At 48.0% G+C, this 21001-nt stretch overlaps 1 protein-coding gene across 4 annotated transcripts in view; it reads right to left on the bottom strand.

Annotated features, from left to right (window-relative positions):
* The window catches only part of ITCH (itchy E3 ubiquitin protein ligase), a 2968415-nt gene that overhangs the window by 495423 nt on the left and 2451991 nt on the right, over positions 1-21001 (bottom strand). For all 4 annotated transcript variants that reach the window (XM_069652264.1, XM_069652266.1, XM_069652265.1 and 1 more), the window contains exon 19: positions 3509-3649. In XM_069652264.1, coding sequence (XP_069508365.1) covers positions 3509-3649 — 141 coding nt within the window. The remainder of the gene's footprint in view (positions 1-3508; positions 3650-21001) is intronic.

Raw genomic sequence — 21001 nt, 5'->3', positions numbered from 1 at the left:
ATATAGGCTGCACGTAAGTTTTACACCATTGGGACATCCTTCGGAAAGGCAGAAGTTGCCATCAAACATTTAGTAAAATGGACCCCTGTCACCTCAGGCACCACTTTTACCACAAAGGTCGAAGCACTCAGAAATGCAGAGAAAAATACATCTGGACAAAATTCGCTTTTTAGCAGCCTTTCCAGCCAAGCGCCAGTATAACCCACAAACTGCTAGTCCTCCTTCCTGATTTTTCTTGGCAAAGAAACGAAGTAGCAGAGAGCCCTCTTTCGGTCCAGGTGATGAACGTTTCCCCTGCTGAACCTGACACAGCCCTGAGAACTGTTAGGCAGAAACCTGTGCAGTTCCCTCTGGGACCACTGCAAAAGATTTAAGACTACAGGTGGTTGGCAGTAAACCCAATTGGTAGCAGTCTGTACCACCCAGATTTACCTGGTAACTGTGGCTGAGCAGTCAGACTTCTCTCAAGAAGAGTTAGGCAGTATACAGAGTATTCACAATAGGTCAATAGAACACAGTAGAACAAGCAAACACTGACCAGAGCTTGGTGTAACAGAGAGATAATTATTTATTTAAAAAAACACATCTAGTTAAACACACTGGCATTTATATCAAGCAGTTCAAAAACACGGTCACTAAAAGATATACACTCCCTTCAACGATTATTAGACAAGTCTTAAGTAAAGCAACACTTATTTTCAGACAGCGGTGAGCGCTTAACGATGATGGCACTCTAATCAATGGGTTTAAGAGGGAGAGAAAGGCAGAGCAAAGACAGAAACAGATCCCAACACTTTCGGACGAACACAGTAGGAGAGAAAGGCAGGTTAAAACCGTAAAGTCAAAGTTAACAAGGGCGGACCCACTTTAAGAGGCTCCGGTCGAAATGTGTCCAAGATCATACAGTTGAAAGTGCCCAAAAGTCTCGCACAAGGTTCAAAAAGAGTTGGACTAACAGAAAGGGACCAGTTAGATGGTCAAGGCGGCCAGTCCAGTCCAGAAGGTTAACGGATTATTGTTACCTTGTAGCAATCTTTAGAAAGGGAGGCTTGGCGGACACGGTACCTTAAAATGGTGAGAACGCTCCAGCGGGGGCAGTTGTTCCTGGCAGCGGGTGCAAGTCGGTGCTTCGTCCGGGGGAAGAGAGGATCTCGTCGGGGAGGAAAACAGGAGTCCGTTGCACTGCCAGGGAAGAAACCAGCCGCGGAGTTCTCAATTAAAAGGAGCGGTCCTTTTATTCGCGGACCAGTGGTAAGTGGCTATCCGGTTGCCGGGGTGCTTGGCACGGGCAATTCGACCACAAGACGTCCTGGGATGCGAGAAGAGAAGGTAAACTGGTTGTGCCCACCAGTCAAGGGAAGAAGACTCTCCAGCAGGGAGATCTCCTCTGTCGTTGGGAAGTGGTGAGTCGGTTCAGCAGGGCTCCACCGGTGGTGTCGTCGTAGCAGGTCGGCTCAGCTTCTCCCTCGTCAGATTTTCAGGTCCTGTGGCGACTTCTGAAGTTCCAGTCCCAAAAGCCCTGCTTTTATGCAAGAAACCCCCATTCATTCAGCCTAGCTGTCAATCAAACATGCTAAGTCGTGAGCCTGCCGGCTCACCACTTGGGCCAATCACGCAAGAGTGCGACCTGAGTTGCCAAGGCAACTCAGTCCAGGGTGCCTAAACCCCCTCCCACACCCCCTGTGGTACCCAGACAGAGTGGCACCACTTTGGAGGGCTTCTGTGTAGAAGCCTGCCAAAAGTGGAACAAAGGGCTCGACCTTTGGTTTGGAGTTACAGAGGCGAACACAAACGCCATTTTAAAACCGAGTTTTGGCAGAAAATACCAACCGGTGAATATTAAATAAATAAACCGGAGGTATGTTAGAGGCTATGTAAAAAAATATTAGCTTCGAACAATGGGAAAATCCCATAGAGATATATTTGCGGTTGAATATAAAAAGAAGTATCCACTGCCACCAGCCAAAACCCGACGAGGGGGGACGGGACAGTGCCCCCTCGAACAACAGACCCAGGGGCAATCGAATTGCCCCTACCAGCACGTCCACAATATGATGGTTTGTACTGGTTCTGTTAGTAATTTGGGACTAGTAAAGCCAATGGTGACTTTACATGCCCTGGGAGACAGTAGTCAGTCCCAGGGTATGGAGTCTATGGTGGGGGGTCACTATGACACCCCGGGTGTTACTGCACAGAGGGTGCTGTGTAACACATATAGGAAAAACACATGAGACCCTATGGAGTAAAGGACCCCATAAAACACATTAACATTCAAAGGAACACCACAAATCATGTCCAAGAGTGGGAGAAAAAGAGTCTTACTCTTGGCAGGAGAAAAAAAACGAACTCCAGAAATCCAGTAAAGCTGCTGGGGGACTCACTAGGTTAGGAAATTCAGCCTAAACAGAGAATTCTCCCTAACAAGAACAAAGGACAACCTCACTGTAGAGTAATTTTCACACAATTCAAAACCGCGTAGGACGAAGAAAACAAAAGATCCAGGCCCTTCATCCTGCGCCAAGTCAAACACGTACAAAGGAGCAGGTATAGATGCCCCACAGATCCCACTACTTGTAACTCAGCCTCTCAGCAGCAGTGCATTCAGTGGCGAATGATACTCAAAGTAACGGTCAGCTTCATTTAGACCTCCTACTGAGGAATCCTCAGACACAATCATTGTCCCCTGTAGCAGTGTGCTCCTCAAATGACAGATGTGAATCTGACGCATGCTATTTCTTTGTGTTGTGCAGCAGCAAGCCAAACTCATCTTCCTAATTTGTGAGAACGTTCTTGTAATTAACCCACACCCTTTTCTTTACATGTTCTGATGCAATCACAGAAGGCACTAAATCGTTCACAGGAGTGTTTTAATTTACATTTAAGGAAGTACCAGCTTTCATGTCCAAGGAGAAATGTGTTAAAGCCCATTTTCAGTTTTGGCTCTCCAGGATCATTATTGGTGGTGCCCTTGCTGCACCACACGTCTAAGCTAGTCTATGGCAGGTTAACACCAGACAGAGGTAGCCAATCAAATAGTAATAGATATATGGGATAAGGCATGCACCAGTGCACATAGAAAGGCAACATGACAAGCAATATGTTTGGGGCTGGTGGGGAAAATGATGTTGCAACCTTATTCGTGCTGGTGCTCTTTCAGCCATGCCGCGGTCCAAGCTGATCTATTTAGCAAAACCAGACTGCTGGCCATGCCAAGGCATGTTAAAATTATTTAAGGGGTTTGCCCAGAGATAGCATTATTCTGTTCTTTACTTACAAATGTAGAATTGCTAAAGGGATCAGAGAAATACAGTGGCATTAACAATTTAAATGAGGAGATATCTTGTAGTTCTTTAATCTGTGTTTATGACACAGGAAGGATCATTATTTTGACACAAAATAAATACATTTCAATAGTGGAAGACACTATTTTGAAAGGCTGTACAAAAAACAAAGCATTAAATTACAATGCTGCATGAAGAGCAGGTTATACAGCCTGGTAGTCACTTACTTGATGTATTCCTCTTTGTTTTCTTCAGTAACCAGAATGTTACCACCATCAAGTTTAAGCTCTTGGCTTTGTACTTCACCTAGAATCTCTTTATCAACAGAGAAAAACATTTCCAAACCACATTCTTCTATGTTGTTTTCTCTGTAATGAAATAAAACACACATCACTAATCTCTTCTATCAAATACCACATATGTTATACTGTTAACATTCAATTATCTTAATGGCAGCACTACTTTGAAATGTTACAAGTCTTTATGAACAGAACAATCCTTTTTGTTCTTACTGCAAGTACACAGATAATGAATGCAGATATGAAGGGTCAGGCATACCTAGACTGAACATTTTGTTGCTTTCTTGAACATCACATACTCCTGATCTGGAACCCAGTGTTTGCTCTCGCGCTAGGATTACTCCCAAGGTTACCAGATAAAATGCTTAATTACACACTGACAAGCCCATTAACTTCCGTCGACCCTAGTCTTGTCACAGTCCTTACTAATAAAAGCTCCCTCGTGCCTAAAGTCAACGAAGTTGTCTTAATATCCTTACATTTTTCCCTACTCCCTAAAGAGCGTACACAATCCTGCCCCTCCTTGTCTATGCCCGTATATTTCTGCCACTTGCAGGAGACCAACAAACGCTGGTGCCACAATCTTTGCATTTCCACTCCTAATGTTACTCTCTAAGGCAGTGCTTTTGCGGGCTACAGTAAGGAAGGGTTTCCTACCTGCCTGTAGAGGGTTTAAACTGCTGTAGACTCCAGTATTAATACTGATCAGATGCAGCTCCCACTGTTGCAGTCACAGACTAATGGGAAGTAGATATAATACAAAAGACATTTTTAGACGTGTGTGCTGTTGCAGACGTCTATGTGTAAAATTATTATATGTAGGTGCTCATGCTGTGCAGTCCATAGTTCAGCTCCTCAAAATAAAGCATGCCTGCTTGCAATGCACTGCTGGCTTTCCTTGGACCCTGGCCAGAGTGCAACATTGGGCACGCAGGCAGGCTAAAGGGTAGCTTGTCAGCACATATCCAGTTCCTCCCTCTAGCCTAATCAAGTAGTAAGAGTAGGAGCCAGGCATACAAGTAGGGTAATACAACACACAATAATTGCACTTACCTTCTTTCCGGATGTGGTGGCAGTCTCCAAAAACAAAATTGTACCAAAAGGGAGGTAAGAGGGCCTGGCCCTCATCACCACACCCTTCTTGTGTTTTTCATTAGGGCTGTGTCCTCTGAACTGACTCGTAGAGATTACTGGAAAACTGTCAGCAGGTCTACTCCTCAAAACGTGTCTTTTGAAATCACGAGTGTGAAAACAGTTAACAAGTTAGGGAATTATCTATCCAGCCTTGGATACAAGGGCCTCCAATAAGAGGACGAACTTGGGTAGAAATTGAGAACTCTGATTGAAGGCTCCCCATTTTGATTTAGCAATAAGGCTCTGGGCTTTTTCACTCATCTGGTTATGATGAGCCAAAGGTGTTTGGTGTGGCGAAGGTCTTGATACTTTGTCTCGGGTTGAAAGGGCTGGACACAAGTAGAACTATGCCTCCTGAGAGCATTGCTGCCTGAATGGTAAAAGAGGCAGACAGTACTCTTAAATGAAAAATCGAAGGGAAACCCTTGCGGGGAATAAAACCTTTGGATGTGGTTTTGTATTGTAGCAAACACAGGAACGGAAGGATGCATTAGCCTATCAAGAAGAATCAATGGTGGCATACAAGGCTGAACATGGACTGAAGATCAGGAGGGTCCAGGAGGGGGATGAAGGATGGATCCAGGGAGAAGTATACTAGGAAGAGGGAAGCAGGAAAGTTAGAACTGTAGGGACGAACTGCATGAAGCAGAAAGTGTCTAGGGCTCACCTGAGCGAAGCAACTCACCCGCCAGGAGGGATCCGCTGTTGATATCCGTTTGAAGCGCCCTCCTCCATCTGACACTGAGGGCACCATCTTGGGCGGGTCACACTGCGCATGACGTCATTTGCGCATCATGGGAAAGGAGCCATCTTAGAGGGGGCCGAAGTGGCGCCGGAGGGTACGATGCAGATGCCATAATTTCCAAAGTGACCAAGGACGCGGGGCAGTGATGCATTCCTCATAGTATTCCCCACTCCAGGTTTCCAGGAACAGGAGCATAGGTAGCTGAGGCTGGTTCCCAGGTACAATCAAGCAGGCCATATCCTTTCCATTCAATCAGGTACTGGAGATTGCCACGGTAGTAGCAGGAATCACAAACCTGCAATATTTCGAATTCTGGGCCAGTGGGTATCCAGATCAGACGTACCATCACTTTGCTGGATCTGCCAAAACATCGGGGAAATGTTGTTTCAGTTGGGAAACTGAAAAAGAGGTTGGATCTTGGACCAGGAGGGACGAAATTGGAGCAGGTACCCCACTGTGCCTAGGTCCATAATAGTGTGTGGATAGTTGAGAGGGAACTAAATGTGTTGGTAGAGACAGAGGTGCAAGCCACCCTTTTTTGGTGATTTTGGTATTTCGCCTTTCAATGCCTTCTAACGTTTTCTGTTTCATTAACCCCTTAAGTGCCAAGGACGCGGTATCTCGTCCGTGGCAACAGGGAGGTAATCCCATGGAGAAACCTCGCCCTTGGAATTTAAGGGGTTAAAATGTTTGCGGTCCGCATCTCGTTTTACTTCTGCTCGTGATTCTTCTAAATCTTTCAAGGCTTCTTTTTGTCCCTTCTGAATGTCATCATTGATTGCTGTGGGAAAACAGAGTTGTTATAAGCAAGTTCTGCTAATGGTAGGTCGTCATGGGTTGCTGAACCATAGAAGCAAAATTATTGCTCCGGGGTTTGGTTCAAATGCTCAGTCTACCCATTGGTTCGTGGGTGAAAACCAGAACTTAAGGAGCCCTGAACTCTCAACGTTTTGCACATTAATGTCCAGAAACAGGGCATATATTAGGTTCCTCTGCCGGATATGATAGTCGTTGGGAGGCTATGGAAATGAAAAATTGTCTACAGAAAACAGTTCACCATTTGTGGACTAGTTGGTATACGTGGCATGGCTGTGAAATGGACCAATTTAGTTAGAGTCAATAGTGACCATAATCATGGTTTGACCTGAAGACGGGACGGGTGGTCCACAATAAGATCTGTAGAAATAGGTTTCCATAGAGCAGAAGGCAGAGCTGTCTGATGAATCCTACGGACTCCTCACTAAAACTCTGCCTAAAGCCTCCTCCCAGATGGGCAGGGAAAGGAAGACACTTCCTGAGCCTGATCTTGGGGGTGGTGTTCTGCGGAGGATAACTTGGGAGGAGAAAGGGACCAGGGTAATGAGAAGACTCTGTGGGGTGAGACGCAGTATTTGTCTTCCACTAGGGATGATATTTCACAAACACATAAGTATGTTATGGCTTGCTATTATAACAATCTGTCTGTTCTGCAAGTTGAACATCTTAATGTGGGAAAAACCAATCCAAAATCCTTTGGCATGGCATTGATTGAAATATAAACCCTTCTAAAACCTGAGACACTTATAAAGTTAAAAGCGCCCCTAACTTCCAAAGAGACAGTGAAAGGAAGTTTGCGAATAATAACTGTTTCAACTACCAGAAACTGTATGATGACTGATCTTTATGATGTTTCTTTAAAGGAGAGTATAGGGAACAGAAATAAGTTTAAGAATTAACAAGAAGTGATAAAAACAAATGTTGTCACTAGGGATTTCAAGTCCCATAATTCCCCAAGGACTGGGATGAGGAAGCGGGCTGAAATGGAACAATGCTGTAGGAGTGATCAACTAATTAATGAAAATGACACACCTCAGGGAGACTGGGAGGCTCGAAAGGACCCCTCGGGTGCAGGCATTGGGAGGATAGCAGAGTGAGTATGAAGAGCCATGAATACCGTGTATGCAGCCGAGGTCAGGACTGTAAGAGAGAAAACGCCGGGATCACTGTGAAGCCAAAGACAGTGGCTAGTCCAGAAAGGATCTATGCCCCCAGCTGTCCCAATTGCAGAGGTCGGGCAGCGGGGAAGCATGCAAGAGGGACGCTTGCCCTTTGCAGACCTGTTGTGCAGAGGCTGCGCAGCAGGAAGCAAAAGTGATGGAAGCTTTCCCTCTTCCGAGGCGGTTTCCAGTGGCTGGTGTTCACCAGAGAGCCTCAGGAGCAAAGGAAGCTCCAGTAATGAGTGAAGCAGGCGAAGGCGGACCAGGAGAAGTTGTTTGCGGGGTCGCGAGCAGCCACTTCAGCAGAAGACCTGCGAACGCTGAGAGGATCGGAAGTGTGCGACTTACCCAGTGAGTTCACAAGTTGAACGTGAACCCGCAGGGCTCTGAGACTGCTCGCTTGTTCAAGGCAGACATTTTCACTAGCGTATGAGTGGAAGAGGTGTTTGCAGTAATTTTCAAAACTAAACTATCAGTAAGCAGCGAAACGCTTATTTGTTAAAGTCAAATGACTGTAAAGTTAAGCAAATGAGTTTATGGAAAGTTCAACAACCCGACTGGGCAACACTGTGAAAAGCAAATGCATACAAACCATTACCCAAGCCAAGAGAAACCAAAAACTAAGCAATTCAAGTCCAACAGATATTGCCAAAGGCAAAAGGGGCGTAATGGAAGGCCCAAGGGTTGTGAACTTTGTTATTCATACTTTGTGAAACATTATAGCTGATATAAACACAAATTGCCAAAGCCAAGAAAGAAGCAGAATAGGGCTCTATCCTTATCAGTTTTTGGTTACATGTGCAGTGGGGAAAGAAAGTGGCAAAAAGGCTGTCCTTCTGAAAAGGTTTATTCAGGAGAGGAGCAAAATTTGCAGATGAATATTAAAGAACACCAATGTTAATCTGGTTTGATGCTAAAATATTTAATGCTGCAAAATAACGCACATGGTGAAGCTGTTGTAAAGCTGTTTAAGTTGGAGGTTACCACCGAAGCACGTTCTGTTTTGTGAAACGCTGTTCGGGCAGGGTCGTATGAGCGGACAGCAAACATTTGAAGTAGCAGGCCTGGCACGGGAGTAAACCAGGTAACATTTGATGAAGTTCTGGAAAGTGGTCGTAACAAAGACAATTTATGTTTGTGGTGCTGAAGAAAGAACTTGTGATGGTTTCTAATGTGCATTTCGCCTTCCGACCTATTTCCAACATGGCCGCCACTTCTGCACTAGGAAATCGTCTACTCCACAGTCTAGTTGACTGATTCCAAGATGGCCGCCACAGCGGTTACCATCGCTAGCGTACAATGCAGGCTAGTTGTTAATTCCCAGGAAGCCTTGCAACCTTCCACCATCACTTCCTGTTCACTCCCTTATAATCCAGCAACAACAGAAGGAAGATGCGTTGCTACTCTCTCAGGAGCCGGCACACGCTTCGTAAGTTCGCCTCACTAGGATTACGAAGACCTTTCCTCTCAACCATTTTTTGTCTACTTTACTCACCTTCTTGTTCTCCATTCCTCCCTTTTATTTCAGAAGGCTTTACGGAACCTTTCATTTTCATTTCCGGCATTTCCGGGATCGATTCTACTTCTAAGCACGCTTAGACCCGGAATCTCCTCCATACCTCCCTCCAGGGAGTCTCTAGGTAATAATCTACTTTTCATCTTACTTCTTCAATCACTCCCGGCTATCAGACTTCTGTTTCTAACTCCTCACCCTTCCTTTATAGCAATACCTTGTTGGGAACCTCCAGATTTTCCTCATCCACTCAGGCTGGCTCAAAAGGACGTGGAAGTAAAAGGGTAGGCTTTCTCCTAGTTCATCCTACTCTTCTAGATACATACACCCTAAATCTTACGGGTCTTTTCTTTCCCTCATCATAGTGCCCTCTTACTTTTGCAACACGACGGAGATTCCTTACCTCTCCGCTCTCCATGTTTAGCACATGCTAAGCTCTCAGAACCCTCTATAGGAACTTCTCCTTTCCTTACTTTCAGGAATAACTGTGTTCATTTTTACCCACTATATTTAGCTCAGTTTCAAAGGCCTCTCGTCTAAAACAGCCAGAAAGAATACCCAGACCAGGTCTCACCGGGTCTCCACAGGAAGACAACACCCACCAGCAGCTCTTCCAGGGTTTTATCCCCCACGAGGGTTTTGTAACGCTCACCTGATTCCCGCAGAGGCGCCGGTCTTGACTGGGTGAATGCCGTATCTTCAAAGGTGATGTGTAACACACGGTTGGCTCTTTGGGCTGGACCTCTGTGCACTGTGTGTCTGACTCGAAGAGTAAGATGTCTGCAGATAGAAAATATGGGATTAATGAACTGGGTTATTGGGTGCCTCTCTCCTCTTCCCTTTCTCTTCTCCTGTAGAACCCCAATGGTTAACGCCCTCACCTTAGGTAAGTGAACGCCGAGCTCTCCATCTGCCTCGGGGCAGGGTGCCGTAACCAGTTTCTTCACTGGATAAGGGTGCAGGCCTCTTGACCTCAGAGGACTGCTGTCCGTCGTTTACTGCACGAACGGTAAATTCTGGGCACTTCAAATGTCTTAAAAGTCTTTTGTAATGATATCTCTTGTTTTGCAGGGTTCCGGCGATGGCGGACTGAAGAGAGTTGAGGATCGAACCCGCGTGAGGAATAGAAGCGCATGGAAGCACGTAAGTAAGCGCTTGTTGCCTGCTTCACGATGCGCACTAACTGTCCCTTTTATCTTGCAGGTACAAGTTCGGAGCTTTAGAGAAGCTGAAGGGTGCTGGAATACCCACTGGTTTCGGCGTGGGAAGGAGTGATGGCACGTGAGTAGTAAAGTTGCCCAATGTCTTTAAACGCACCTTCTTTTGTCTTTCAGATGCGGGATGCAGCGCCGAAAGCCTCCGGAGCGTGCGAAGAGCTGGTAAGCCTTTGTCTTTCAGATGCCGGAATGCAGTACGAGGACCTCCGGAGCGTGCGAAGAGTAGGTAAGCCTTTGTCTTTCAGATGCCGGAATGCAGCGCGAGGCGTTGGTGACAGCCGATGGACCAGGTAAGAGATGCGCTGCCACAGAAGACCGTAGTGGTAACCTGTTCTTTCTTTGTCTTTATAGGTGCTGCTGAAGACTGGATTCCAGGATGGTAAGCCTTTGTTCTCTTAGGCCCAGGATCAGAAGCAGAAGACACGATGAGCGTTCTGCTGCAGAGAATGCAGAATAACGCAAAGCAAGATTCATCCATCGGGTTTGGTTTAAATAGCCTCCTGTAGTGGTTAGGTGTCTCCTTCCACAGCCTCGCCCAAGTAAGAAAGAGTTCCTGCTTTCCAGAAGAGTTCCAGTGTTCTGAACCTAGGGAGTGGTTCCTGCCCCACCCAACAGGAAAAGTAGTCCCAAACAGAAGAGGATCAGGGGCTCAACTGGCAGGTAAGTAAGCAGCATGGTCTGCTGCAGGTAAGTCCACCCAAGCATTATGAGCCCGGCGCTTCCAGTGCTGGGACTGGGCATATTTATGAGCCTGGTGCCACTGGCGCCAGGACAGGGTCCAAAAGGTCCCAATTGGGACCGGCTGGCACTCGGAACCAGGGTTTTGGGTCTGCTTCCAAGGGAGTTGGGTAGTCCTGACCTTTTGGAAGCAGAGATCATGACAGGTTTCCCTCAGAGTTTCACGAAGGACAAGCTTTTGCAGGTCCTTTGAGGAGTTCTCAGGGGGATTTCTCCTATTCTTCGAAGATCCACCAGGGTTTCTTCAGACATCTGTTCACCATATAAATCCCCAGGTAGGTGGTTTTTTGTTTCTTCCCAGTGTATTTCGGAACAATTTTGTTGTCTTTACAAAACAGTTAACAGAACTGAATAGACCTGCTGTAGAGGAGTTACATTTCTTCAAAAGTATTCAGGTGTGGCAAATCATCATGATAAAGACAATTCTTGGTGCTTATGTGAAGAAGATAGTTCTGAGGCTTATTCTTACTCAAATAAGAGAAAGAACATTATATTTTCTTTGGTACAAGTGTCTGAACTTTCTGTCATCAAGTTGAAGTTACAAAGAACTGTGTTGGAACTTAGTTACAAACCAGGATTTCCTCATTTCATTTTGAACTGTGAAGCAAACGTGCTTGAATCTGTGGAAGTGGAGTTAACCCAGACCATAAGGCGGCACATTTGGTCATATAACAAATTCAAATGATATGTTAATTTTGTTGTTTTGAACTGCCATGCATTTCCTTATTGATTTATTGAATGTATAAGTGTGAGGGACAGATATTTTTTGTTATAGTGTTTCGTTTATTCTAGGCAGCGACATCTTCATCAGGGTAGGTATAGTGAGGCGTTTATCCAACCTTTATTTTTAATAAAATGGGACATTTTGAAAACTCTTTACAAAGTCGTCTGCCTCACATTTGTGACCCCTGAAAGCTGCCTGCACGCAATTACCAGAAGGGTGCCCTTCTGTGTGTTTTGGTTTGTAGACATATCTTACATGCCGTCACGTAATCCCGGATATCATCATGTTGACAGGGCTGCTAAACATGTCTTGCAATCTATTACACTGTAGCCTTTATGCCTCTGTGACCTGCTTCCATGGTATTGTGGCACATGTGAAGTAACTCTTTCTGGAGAGAAGAGGTGGGTATGTACAACAATTGCCCATGAAACAGAAGGACATCGGCTTGGTGTAAACCATAATAGTCTTTCGTCCTATGGTCTTACATGGTGGTGTCAAGACAGATCTGACTGACTGGAGGAAGGTAGCGACATGGAATATTAAAGGCCATAGGAAAAAGCTTCTCAGGTGCAAGATCAGTCAATTTGGCATCTATCTTATGTGAAAGACCATACGGTTCTAGAAACATAGGTGAACAAATAGTCTTACTATGAGAAGAAATACACCCAGCGGACTGGCTAGCTGTTTATTTTATTTATTTATTTTTTGCATTTATTTACAGCGCATATAACCCATAGTTATCTAAGCGCTAGTTTCACTGTGGAAGGGTAGGTTATTTATAACACGCTTGTGTTTTTTTCCCCTACCGGGGGTCCGGGATTCGAACCTGTGTTTGCTCAGCGTGGTCTTGCTTCCAAGACCCGGGCGTTGCCACAGAGCTATCCTCCTGTTTTGACATTCAGTATGCTGTAAAACGCACAGGTTCCGATAATCAGTTTGGATTTCTCTGGGGAACAGAGAGCCAAGCAATTGATGTCTCCTTTCAATGCAGGCTTCCTTTATTGCCAGTAACTCCCTTTACAGAACTGAATAATTTATTTCTGATTGGGTCAGACACCTGGAAAGAGGCTATAGGATGTTTTCCATGCACCGCATTCCAGGATGTATGTTTCAGTGGGTTGGGTTGTTTCAAAACGGTTGATGCGATGAAGGGCCTTTTTTTAGATCCTGAAAAGCACTCTCCGCTGCGATGTCCCACACAAAACGTATCCCTTTCTTGAGAACTCTCGTGATGGGTTGGGAATGAATTTTTCGATATAAATTCAAGAAGGTTTAAGTTACTTACCTGTAACTATTGATCTCCAGCATGGGTCTGGCATGGATTCACATGCTCATGAATATTCCCTGTTGTCAGGCTGGGAATCCTCGGTAAAAGAAAAAACGATTTCACTTTCACCTTAAACTGTATTTCTCCTCTAAACCATTCCCTGTCCTCTGGGTCATACTACTACCATCCAATGACAGTCCTCTCCCTAAACTCCACCTCTGGTGGGGGTCATCTTCTAATTTAGTAAGCACAGAAAGTGGCAGTATGAACCAGGAAGAGTCAAGAGGGGAAACGAGGGAGGGTTTGCATGTGAATCCACACGAGACACATGTTGGAGAACAACAGTTACAGGTAAGTAGGTAAGTAAGGCTATCCTCTGCCACCTCCTCCTCACTCATATCGGACTGTCTGCCCGCTATTCATGGTGTGCTGAAAACAACCTCTGCCTCTACGCCACTAAGACTGAGATTATTCGCATTGGGACCCCTGCTCCCACGTTCTCACTTTCACTCTGACTGGCCTCCCTTGGCCCTGCACCTGCGAAGCAAGAAACCTCAGGGTCATCTTTGAATCCACTCTCCTTCTCTCACATTTCAGACATCTCAAGAGGTACTCTACCCTTTCTCACTTTCCCCCAGAGGCTCACTGTCTCCAGAGCCCTGGTTCTCTCCATGCTGGATTATTGCAACAGCCTCTTTCTCACCCTCCCTTCTTCTACCCTGCGCCCTATGCATCTCATCCAGAACAGAACTGCAAGACTTATTCTTGGCCTCAAGCCCAGGGACTGCATCTCTCTGGCGCTGAAATCCCTTCACTGGTTCCCTTTGGTGGCAATGATCAAATTCAAGACCCTTTGCATTGTTCACAAGGCATTCTAGGGCATGGGACCCTCCTACCTTCAACGCTGCCTGCCTAAATACTGTCCCTCACGAGCCCTCCGCTCATCTTCCTCCAACCTTCTGCGAGTGTGCCGGTTCTCCAAGCAGAGATTTGGTGGGAGATCCTTATCCTCAGCAGGTGCCTCCCTCTGGAATAGCCTCCCTGCCGCCCTGCGTCTTGAGCCAGATCTCCTGAAATTCCGGAAACTCCTCAAGACCTTCATCTTCTGCTCCTCCTTCTCTCTAACCTGCTACCCCAGTTCTCCGTCCTTCCCCTCTCTCCCTACTATGCCTTACAGCGGGCTGACTGGCCGCCTGGTGTACCTCAGAGTCTCACTGGTCCCCGGCACCCCGCCAGTCCTCTTTCGCACTTGCCTCAGGGCCCTACAGCCCACCCACACTCAATGCACTGAGAAATTAACCCAAGAGAGTGGTTCTCTCTGCACTTACCCCAGTCTCAACCGACCGGGTGCACTTGATCCTCCCCTCCCTTTGACCCTCTGTGCACTTGCACGATCCGTACACACCACGCCTGAAGATAGTCTGTCTGTTTCTCCCCTGTCTTCACCCGTAATTGTACTGTTAAAATTGCAGAATCGCTGTCAGGCCCATTTGCTATATCCCATACTGTTAAATGTATTTTATGCACTTACTCTGCCTGTGCAGACTATTATCATCTCAGATGTTCAAGGGCTTGGAGCGACTCCCCCCTCCCCCCATGTTCCCACCCTCTTTGAGTGCTGTGAAACACTTCTGTGTATAGGCGCTATATAAACAAACAATACCATACCAGCATGGGGTCTAGCATGGATTCATATGCTTATGAATAACGATTAGACAGCAGTACATACACACAACCACGGGAGGTGGCAAGGTTCAACAAAAGCAAAAAACAATCACCCATGGAACAGACTCACCAGAAAAACTGGTTGTGTAGCACCGCTTGGTTGACCCAGGACTCCTTCCTGGATCCCCGTTGATGCAGTAGAACCTCATGAAGGTGTGCAAGGACCTCCACGTAGCAGCCTTGCAGATGTTGATCAGGGGCACACAAGAGAGAAACGCTGTTGTTGCTGCAATGGCTCTGGTGGAATAGGCTCTCGGCCGGCCGGGCAGCGGCCTGTTAACCAGACGATGACATTGATGGTGCAGCCAGACAGCCAGCTGGAGATGGAAGCTGCGGACAAGGCATTTCCGCTATTCACAGGTCCAAAATTGACGAACAGCTGAGAAGTCTTTCGAAAGCTCTTTGTGCGTGCCAAGGCACGAGCAACGGCCAGCGACTACATGGCCCTCTCCGCTGGCAAGGACCGATTCAAAAAGAAGACAGGCAACACCAAAGGCTCATTGAGGTGGAACTCCGACGGCACCTTTGGCATAAGGGTGGGGTGTGTACGCAGTACCAACCTTGAAGAGTGGAAGGACGAGTACGGCTGCTTGCAAGGCAGGGCCTGAATCTCCCCCGACCCGCCTAGCCGAGGTGATCGCCAAGAGGAAAGCCTTCTGCCACGATAGAAAGTTGAGCGGGCTTCATGCATCTGCTCAAAGGGCATCCCCATGAGCTTAGTCAAAACCACATTGAGTTCCCAAGCTGGGACAGGAGTCATCACCAGCGAAAAGGACCTGAAGAGTCATTTGAGCAACTCCTTGGCAAGCCTCTGTGCCCACAGGGAAGGCCTACCCAGTGCCTTGGTGTAACGGGATATGGCGGCCAGGTGCACCCTGATAAAAGGCACAAACTAGCCCAGCCTTGGCCAAGGAAAGCAGGTGTGGTAGGAGCTGTGGGATGCCAAGGGATAATCTTTTGAGCCCAGCACCACACAGAGAAATGCTTTCACTTATGACCGTACCACGTCAACAATGAAGGGGCTCTGGCCTTGGCCAGGATGTCCTTACAATCCGCAGGTATTGAATAATGTCCAAACACCAGGGCTGCAAGAGCCAGGCCCTGAGATTCAGGGACACTGGGTCATGGTGCAGAATCACCCCTGCCTCTCTGTAGACAAGGTCCGTAAGTAGGGGCAGTCTGGTGGACGGAGAAGCTGACAGATGTAGCAGGTCTGGATACAAGATTTGACGTGGCCACGCCAGAGCGACGAGCATCATCCTGCAGTGACACTGTCTGAGTGTGTTGATCACTCGTAGAAGGAGTGGGAATGAAGGAAAAGCATATAGGGAAAAGTCCCTCCCACAGGAACAATAACGCATCCCCCATGCTCCTCATCCTGCGGGAAACTGCTGGAGATCCTTTGACACTTGGAATTCATTGCCGTCGCGAAAGGGTCTATTTGGGGTTGACCCCATTCATGGAATAGATGTTCCGCCTGGTTCTGTTGAAGCTCCTATTCGTGGCAAGTCCGCAATGATGTTCTTGGTGCCCCCCAGGTGAAAAAGGGACAAGAAACATGTCCCGATGTATGGCCCAGGGCCACAGATCCTGGGCCTCCTTGTAGAGGGCGTCCCGCTCTGCTTCTGGATATAGAACATGGTGGTGGAGTTTTCAGAGAAGATCCTCACCACCTTGCCCCTCAGCGACGGCAGGAAGCACTGGAGGGCCCAGAAAACAGCTCAGAGCTCCAGGACGTTGATTTGAAGAGTCTTCTCTTCTGGCAGGCAGAGGCCTCTGGCAGCAACTGTCCAGTGCGAGTTCCCCAACCCTCCAAAAACTCATCTGTGGTGACGGTCTCCTGAAAAGGAGGGGATTGGAATGGGGCCCCTTGCGTGAGAGAGCGTACGCCCCACCACTGTATAGCTCGTCGAAACTCCTCATTGAGGGTGATCTTGTCTGGCCAGGATCCAGAGACTTGCAGCCACCTCGCTGTTAGGAAAGATTTCTTAATTGTAGGTAATTTTCCTTCCATGTGGCAACCCCTAAACTTTTTGCTGTTGTTTTCACCCTGATCTAGACTTTGCCAGAGAAGCGCAGCCTTCCACCGCACTCCTCTGGGCTTTTGCTCCATTCTTACGGGGAAACTGACATGCCCTTAAGACAGTCAGTACCAGGAAACGTTGTTTTCCGTAGTTCTTTTAACATGTTGCAGCTTTCGCGCAACATAAAACCAGAGGGCACTGTAAGCTAACTTACTGCTCTCTTGGGTCTCTAGTCACTCTAGAGGCCCTAGACACTCTCTTTGGATTGTTAACGAACGGTGCAAGTGAATCATGGATGGGACTTGTGGCAGTGATAGTTTCTTTGTGTTTTGAGCTCCTTTTGGCTGTTTAAGCGCGTTTCTCGCGCTTAGCCCAAAATGGTGGCCTGGCTTCCAAAATGGCCAGACCACGAGGCTCTTTGTCCTGCCCGCTGACCGTCTTGCCCCCTTCATCTTCCCCAGGTCGAGCCGACCCAGGGCCTCCCTTATCTGGGCATGTACTTTCCTGCGAAACACAGATGCGTTTGCGGGCTTCTACAGGCCTGGTGTGAGCATCCAGGATGTGGGCGGGGATGTCTGGTACCAATACACATCCTGGTTCCCAGAGAGTCTAGTGTGTCTTGAATGCCTGGGACCACCATGGTCCGTGATAGGTCCACGTATGGTGTGAGTGTTTTGTGAGCAGCTCTCCCATTGGGTCCTCTCCGTTTTTGCGCGAAGGGAGCTCTGGATAAGAGGAGGCTGGAAACACCACTACCATGTCGATCTCCTGAGTTCTCACGAACGACGGATACAGGAGCCAAGTATCCTGCAACCAAGAGGCTGAACCGAGGAATCGCTGGTGACACGTTGAAGGACTGCTCCTCTGCACTGCTGTCGCTCTGTGAAACCATTCTGCCTCTGATTGAACGAGAAGGCCTGTACTAGTACTTCGACCCTTTGGAATAGTGGGAACAACTATTCTCGGCATCTTCATCATCTCCTGCACGTAAGCCCTCGGAAGCCTCTCTGGGCCATCCAGTGGACTGACCAGCCTACCCAGGAGTCTTGCTCTGTCACCGCCGTCCGGTTGCTGCTGTATTCCGAGTCCTTGACACTCTCACACGATTCGTACACTTGGCATTCCCAGGTCTGAAGTGAGAAGTTTACATTGGGCTGAAATACACACAGCCGCTTCGTTGACCTGCTGTGGTAACAATCTGTGCGGGTTCACTGCGTTTGGGACATCCTCAACTAACTTCTGCCGCCGCGGAATCTACACGACGCCGAGACGTCCCCTGCTCGTACCTGAACCTGCCAGCACTGAAACTGACACGGAGAAGCCTGGGTCTGCCTGCATCGGGGACCGGTGAGTAGCAACGCTAGGAACTGGTCGCCCTCCTGCAGTAGCCTGTAGCTGTTCCTCGGTGTGTTAAACAGCACGCCTTTTTCGCACTTGTGCTCTGCTTCTGCCAACAAGTGGAGGCTGCGCTTGAGTAGCGGAGATCTGTTCGTCCTCGTTTTTTCACCGCTCTGAACTGCCTGATTTCCTTGAAGAGACTCCCCTTGGCCCGTTGGCACCAGCGTGTGCAGGTACTTTTGAGCACAAGGCTCCACTCTTCATAGGGCTCGGACTTCCTTCTAGTTAGGTGGCCTCTGAAAGCGAACTGTGTCTAAACTATTACTTGCACTGCCTGTTTTCCTCCCCATCTAGGTCTGCATGTTTCCTGCTTCTAACTCTTTAGACCCTTTGGTAATTGTATATATATTGTATTTGATTGTGATGTGTTGGTTTACTTGAGTTTTACCGTGATTCTTTACTATGGTCAATGTTACAGAGGCCTTGCAATAAATGTGTCTATATTTTTCATTTAACACCTGCTTGGAGTAATTTGTAAGTGTCCTTGCTTTGTGTGCTCATTGCGGGCTTTCAGTCACCCTCACTCCTCTTGAGACCTAGTCTTGACTGCCGCGATCACTACCTTCATTGGTCTGGCTTGTCCAGAGGTTACCCTGTTCCAAGAAACTAGGCTGGCCTTCTGAAACTCTGCCCCTCCAGGACAGAGTTAAGAAATCCATCTTAACACTCGCATCAAGAAACTCCTGGAGAGACCTTATCTGTAGTCTGCAAAGGAGGACGAGGTATATGCAGGAGGACATCATGCCCAGCAGAGACTTGACGGCACACACCGTCGCTGATCGCGCCGAAGAGAGGAGCTGCATCTTCGCCAGGTAGACACCAGGCAAATCACTGTGTTGAGTCGGGCTCCCAGAAACACCGTTCTGGGATGGCTCCAAACATGACTTTGGATAATTTATGGAGAATCCCAGATTCGTCAGCAGACGCACGGTCCTCGCTGTGTGCTGGCAGACCAGAGTATGGGAGTGGGATTGAACTAGCCAATCGTCCAGGCAAGGGTAGACATGAATGCCCTTGAGATGAAAATGTGACGCCGCCAAGCACTTCGTGAACACCCTTGTGCCAATTTCAGGCTAAAGGGAAGTGCCTTGAACTGATAGTGTTGCCCCAGGACCACGAACCACATGAACCTGCAGTGCTTCGGATGGATGGGTACTTGGAAGTAGGTGCCCTCCAGGTCCAGAGACGCTAGGAAGTCACCTTCCTCCAGTTGGCCGAGCATGTGCTGCAACATGACCATCCTGAACTTCAAGTACTTGTTGAGGCGTCGCAGGTCCAGGATCGGACTCCACCCTCCCGTTTTCTTTTGGACCAGAAAATGTCTGGAGTGCTGGGGGACAGGCCCCCTTTTTTTAACATGGTGCAGACCTCCTGCTGAAGCTGCGCCACATGCTGTTCTTCACTAGCAACAGGGGGAATACAAGGACACCTGCGATGGAACTCCCAGGTGTGCCCCAATCCGAGAGCGTCCAGCACCCATCTGTCAGTGGTGATGGGCTTCCACACGCTGGGGAACCTCATCAGCCAGCTCCCACTGGGGTTCACAAGTGGGGGTACGAGTCCACGGCCGGTTCAGGCCTGTTTCAGTGTTGGGGCCCTGCGGGCAGTGCCGACGCTGTCCTACGCCACCATATGCCTGCGAGCGACCCCTCGACGCCTCTTGCATTGTGGAGAGGGAAGGTTGCAGCTAAAGGGTGGTGTAGCCCTTGGAGGACGTGCGAGGCTTTCCCCTCAAGGAGTGAAAGGACGGTGACAGACGTTGCAGCAGGGTACCCAGTGAATGTGCCGTCTCTGTGTCAGTCTTGATTTGAAGAGACTCTTCTACCATCTTGCCAAATACTTTTTCTCCGTAAAATGGCATGTCAATCACCTTAGACTGAACGTCCGGCCTGAAGTTGGTGGATTTCAGCTATCCCTGACAACGAAGGGAAACTCTGTTGCCCATCTGACGGAATCCGACATCTGCAATGTCCACCGCCACTGTGATGGCGTGGTCGGAGGCCACTTCCCCCTCCTGGAATAGCTCAAGAGCTTCTGCCTTCTTGTAGTCGGGTAGAAAGTCCAGAATATATGATATGATAGGTTATTTATAACGCGCTTAATACCCAGAGGATTCTAAGCACGGACCCGGGGATCGAACCTGTGTTGCTCCGTGTCGTCTTGCTTCCAAGGCGAGCACGTTGCTCCTGAACTATCCTCCCGAGAATAGGGCACAGCTTAGTTCCTGGCCGTATCGGGACAAAATGGCCAGGGCATTAGCGACCTTAATGGTGCTGGCAGCCATATAGATAATACTCTTCCCAATGGCGCCCTGTTTCTTCCCCTCCTGGTCCGGAGGTACCATGGACGAGGACGACAGGTTCGCAGAGCGTTTCCTGGCCGTCGCTGAGACCACAATCAGGTGAAGGCTGGGACCACAGGCACTTGGGGGCCGAGTCTGGGACCCCGTATTTCTTCGAGTCTATCCCACTTGGGTGGTGCGATGCTTGGGATTCTCCAAAAGAGCTAGACCTTCATCACATATATCCAACAAGGGGACGGACATGGTGGTCTTCTGTCTGGAATCACAACGTTGATAAAGGAACCCAGTTGGAAAAGCTCAGAGGCCCTGGATATTATCGAGTGGAAGGAGCCAACCTCATCCAGAGGACACGCCCTGCGCTGATCATCCGCGCCTGCTGGATCCATGTCCACTGGCACAAAGTCATCGTCCTCTTTGGTGTCCGTCACTGTATCCTTGCCTGTGTGTGTGGCATGATCCCCTGTTGGTGTCAGCCACGAGTGTTAGGGAGAATTCTCAAAATGTGCTAATTTCCCTTACCTTTTGAGACCCCCCCAGCTACTTTGCTGGATTTCAAGAATTTTATTTTTTACCTGGGATGAGCGTGAGCCTTTTTTTCCCACTCTTCCATGTATTTTGTGTGCGTTTTACTTTTGTGTTCTTTAGTTATGGAGTTTTA

Source organism: Ambystoma mexicanum, chromosome 3p (genome assembly GCF_040938575.1).
Source record: "Ambystoma mexicanum isolate Mex_15411 chromosome 3p, UKY_AmexF1_1, whole genome shotgun sequence".
In the NCBI taxonomy this organism is placed as follows: Eukaryota; Metazoa; Chordata; class Amphibia; order Caudata; family Ambystomatidae; genus Ambystoma; species Ambystoma mexicanum.
Note: the sequence above shows the minus strand (reverse complement) of the source record. Positions and strands in the feature narration are given on the sequence as shown.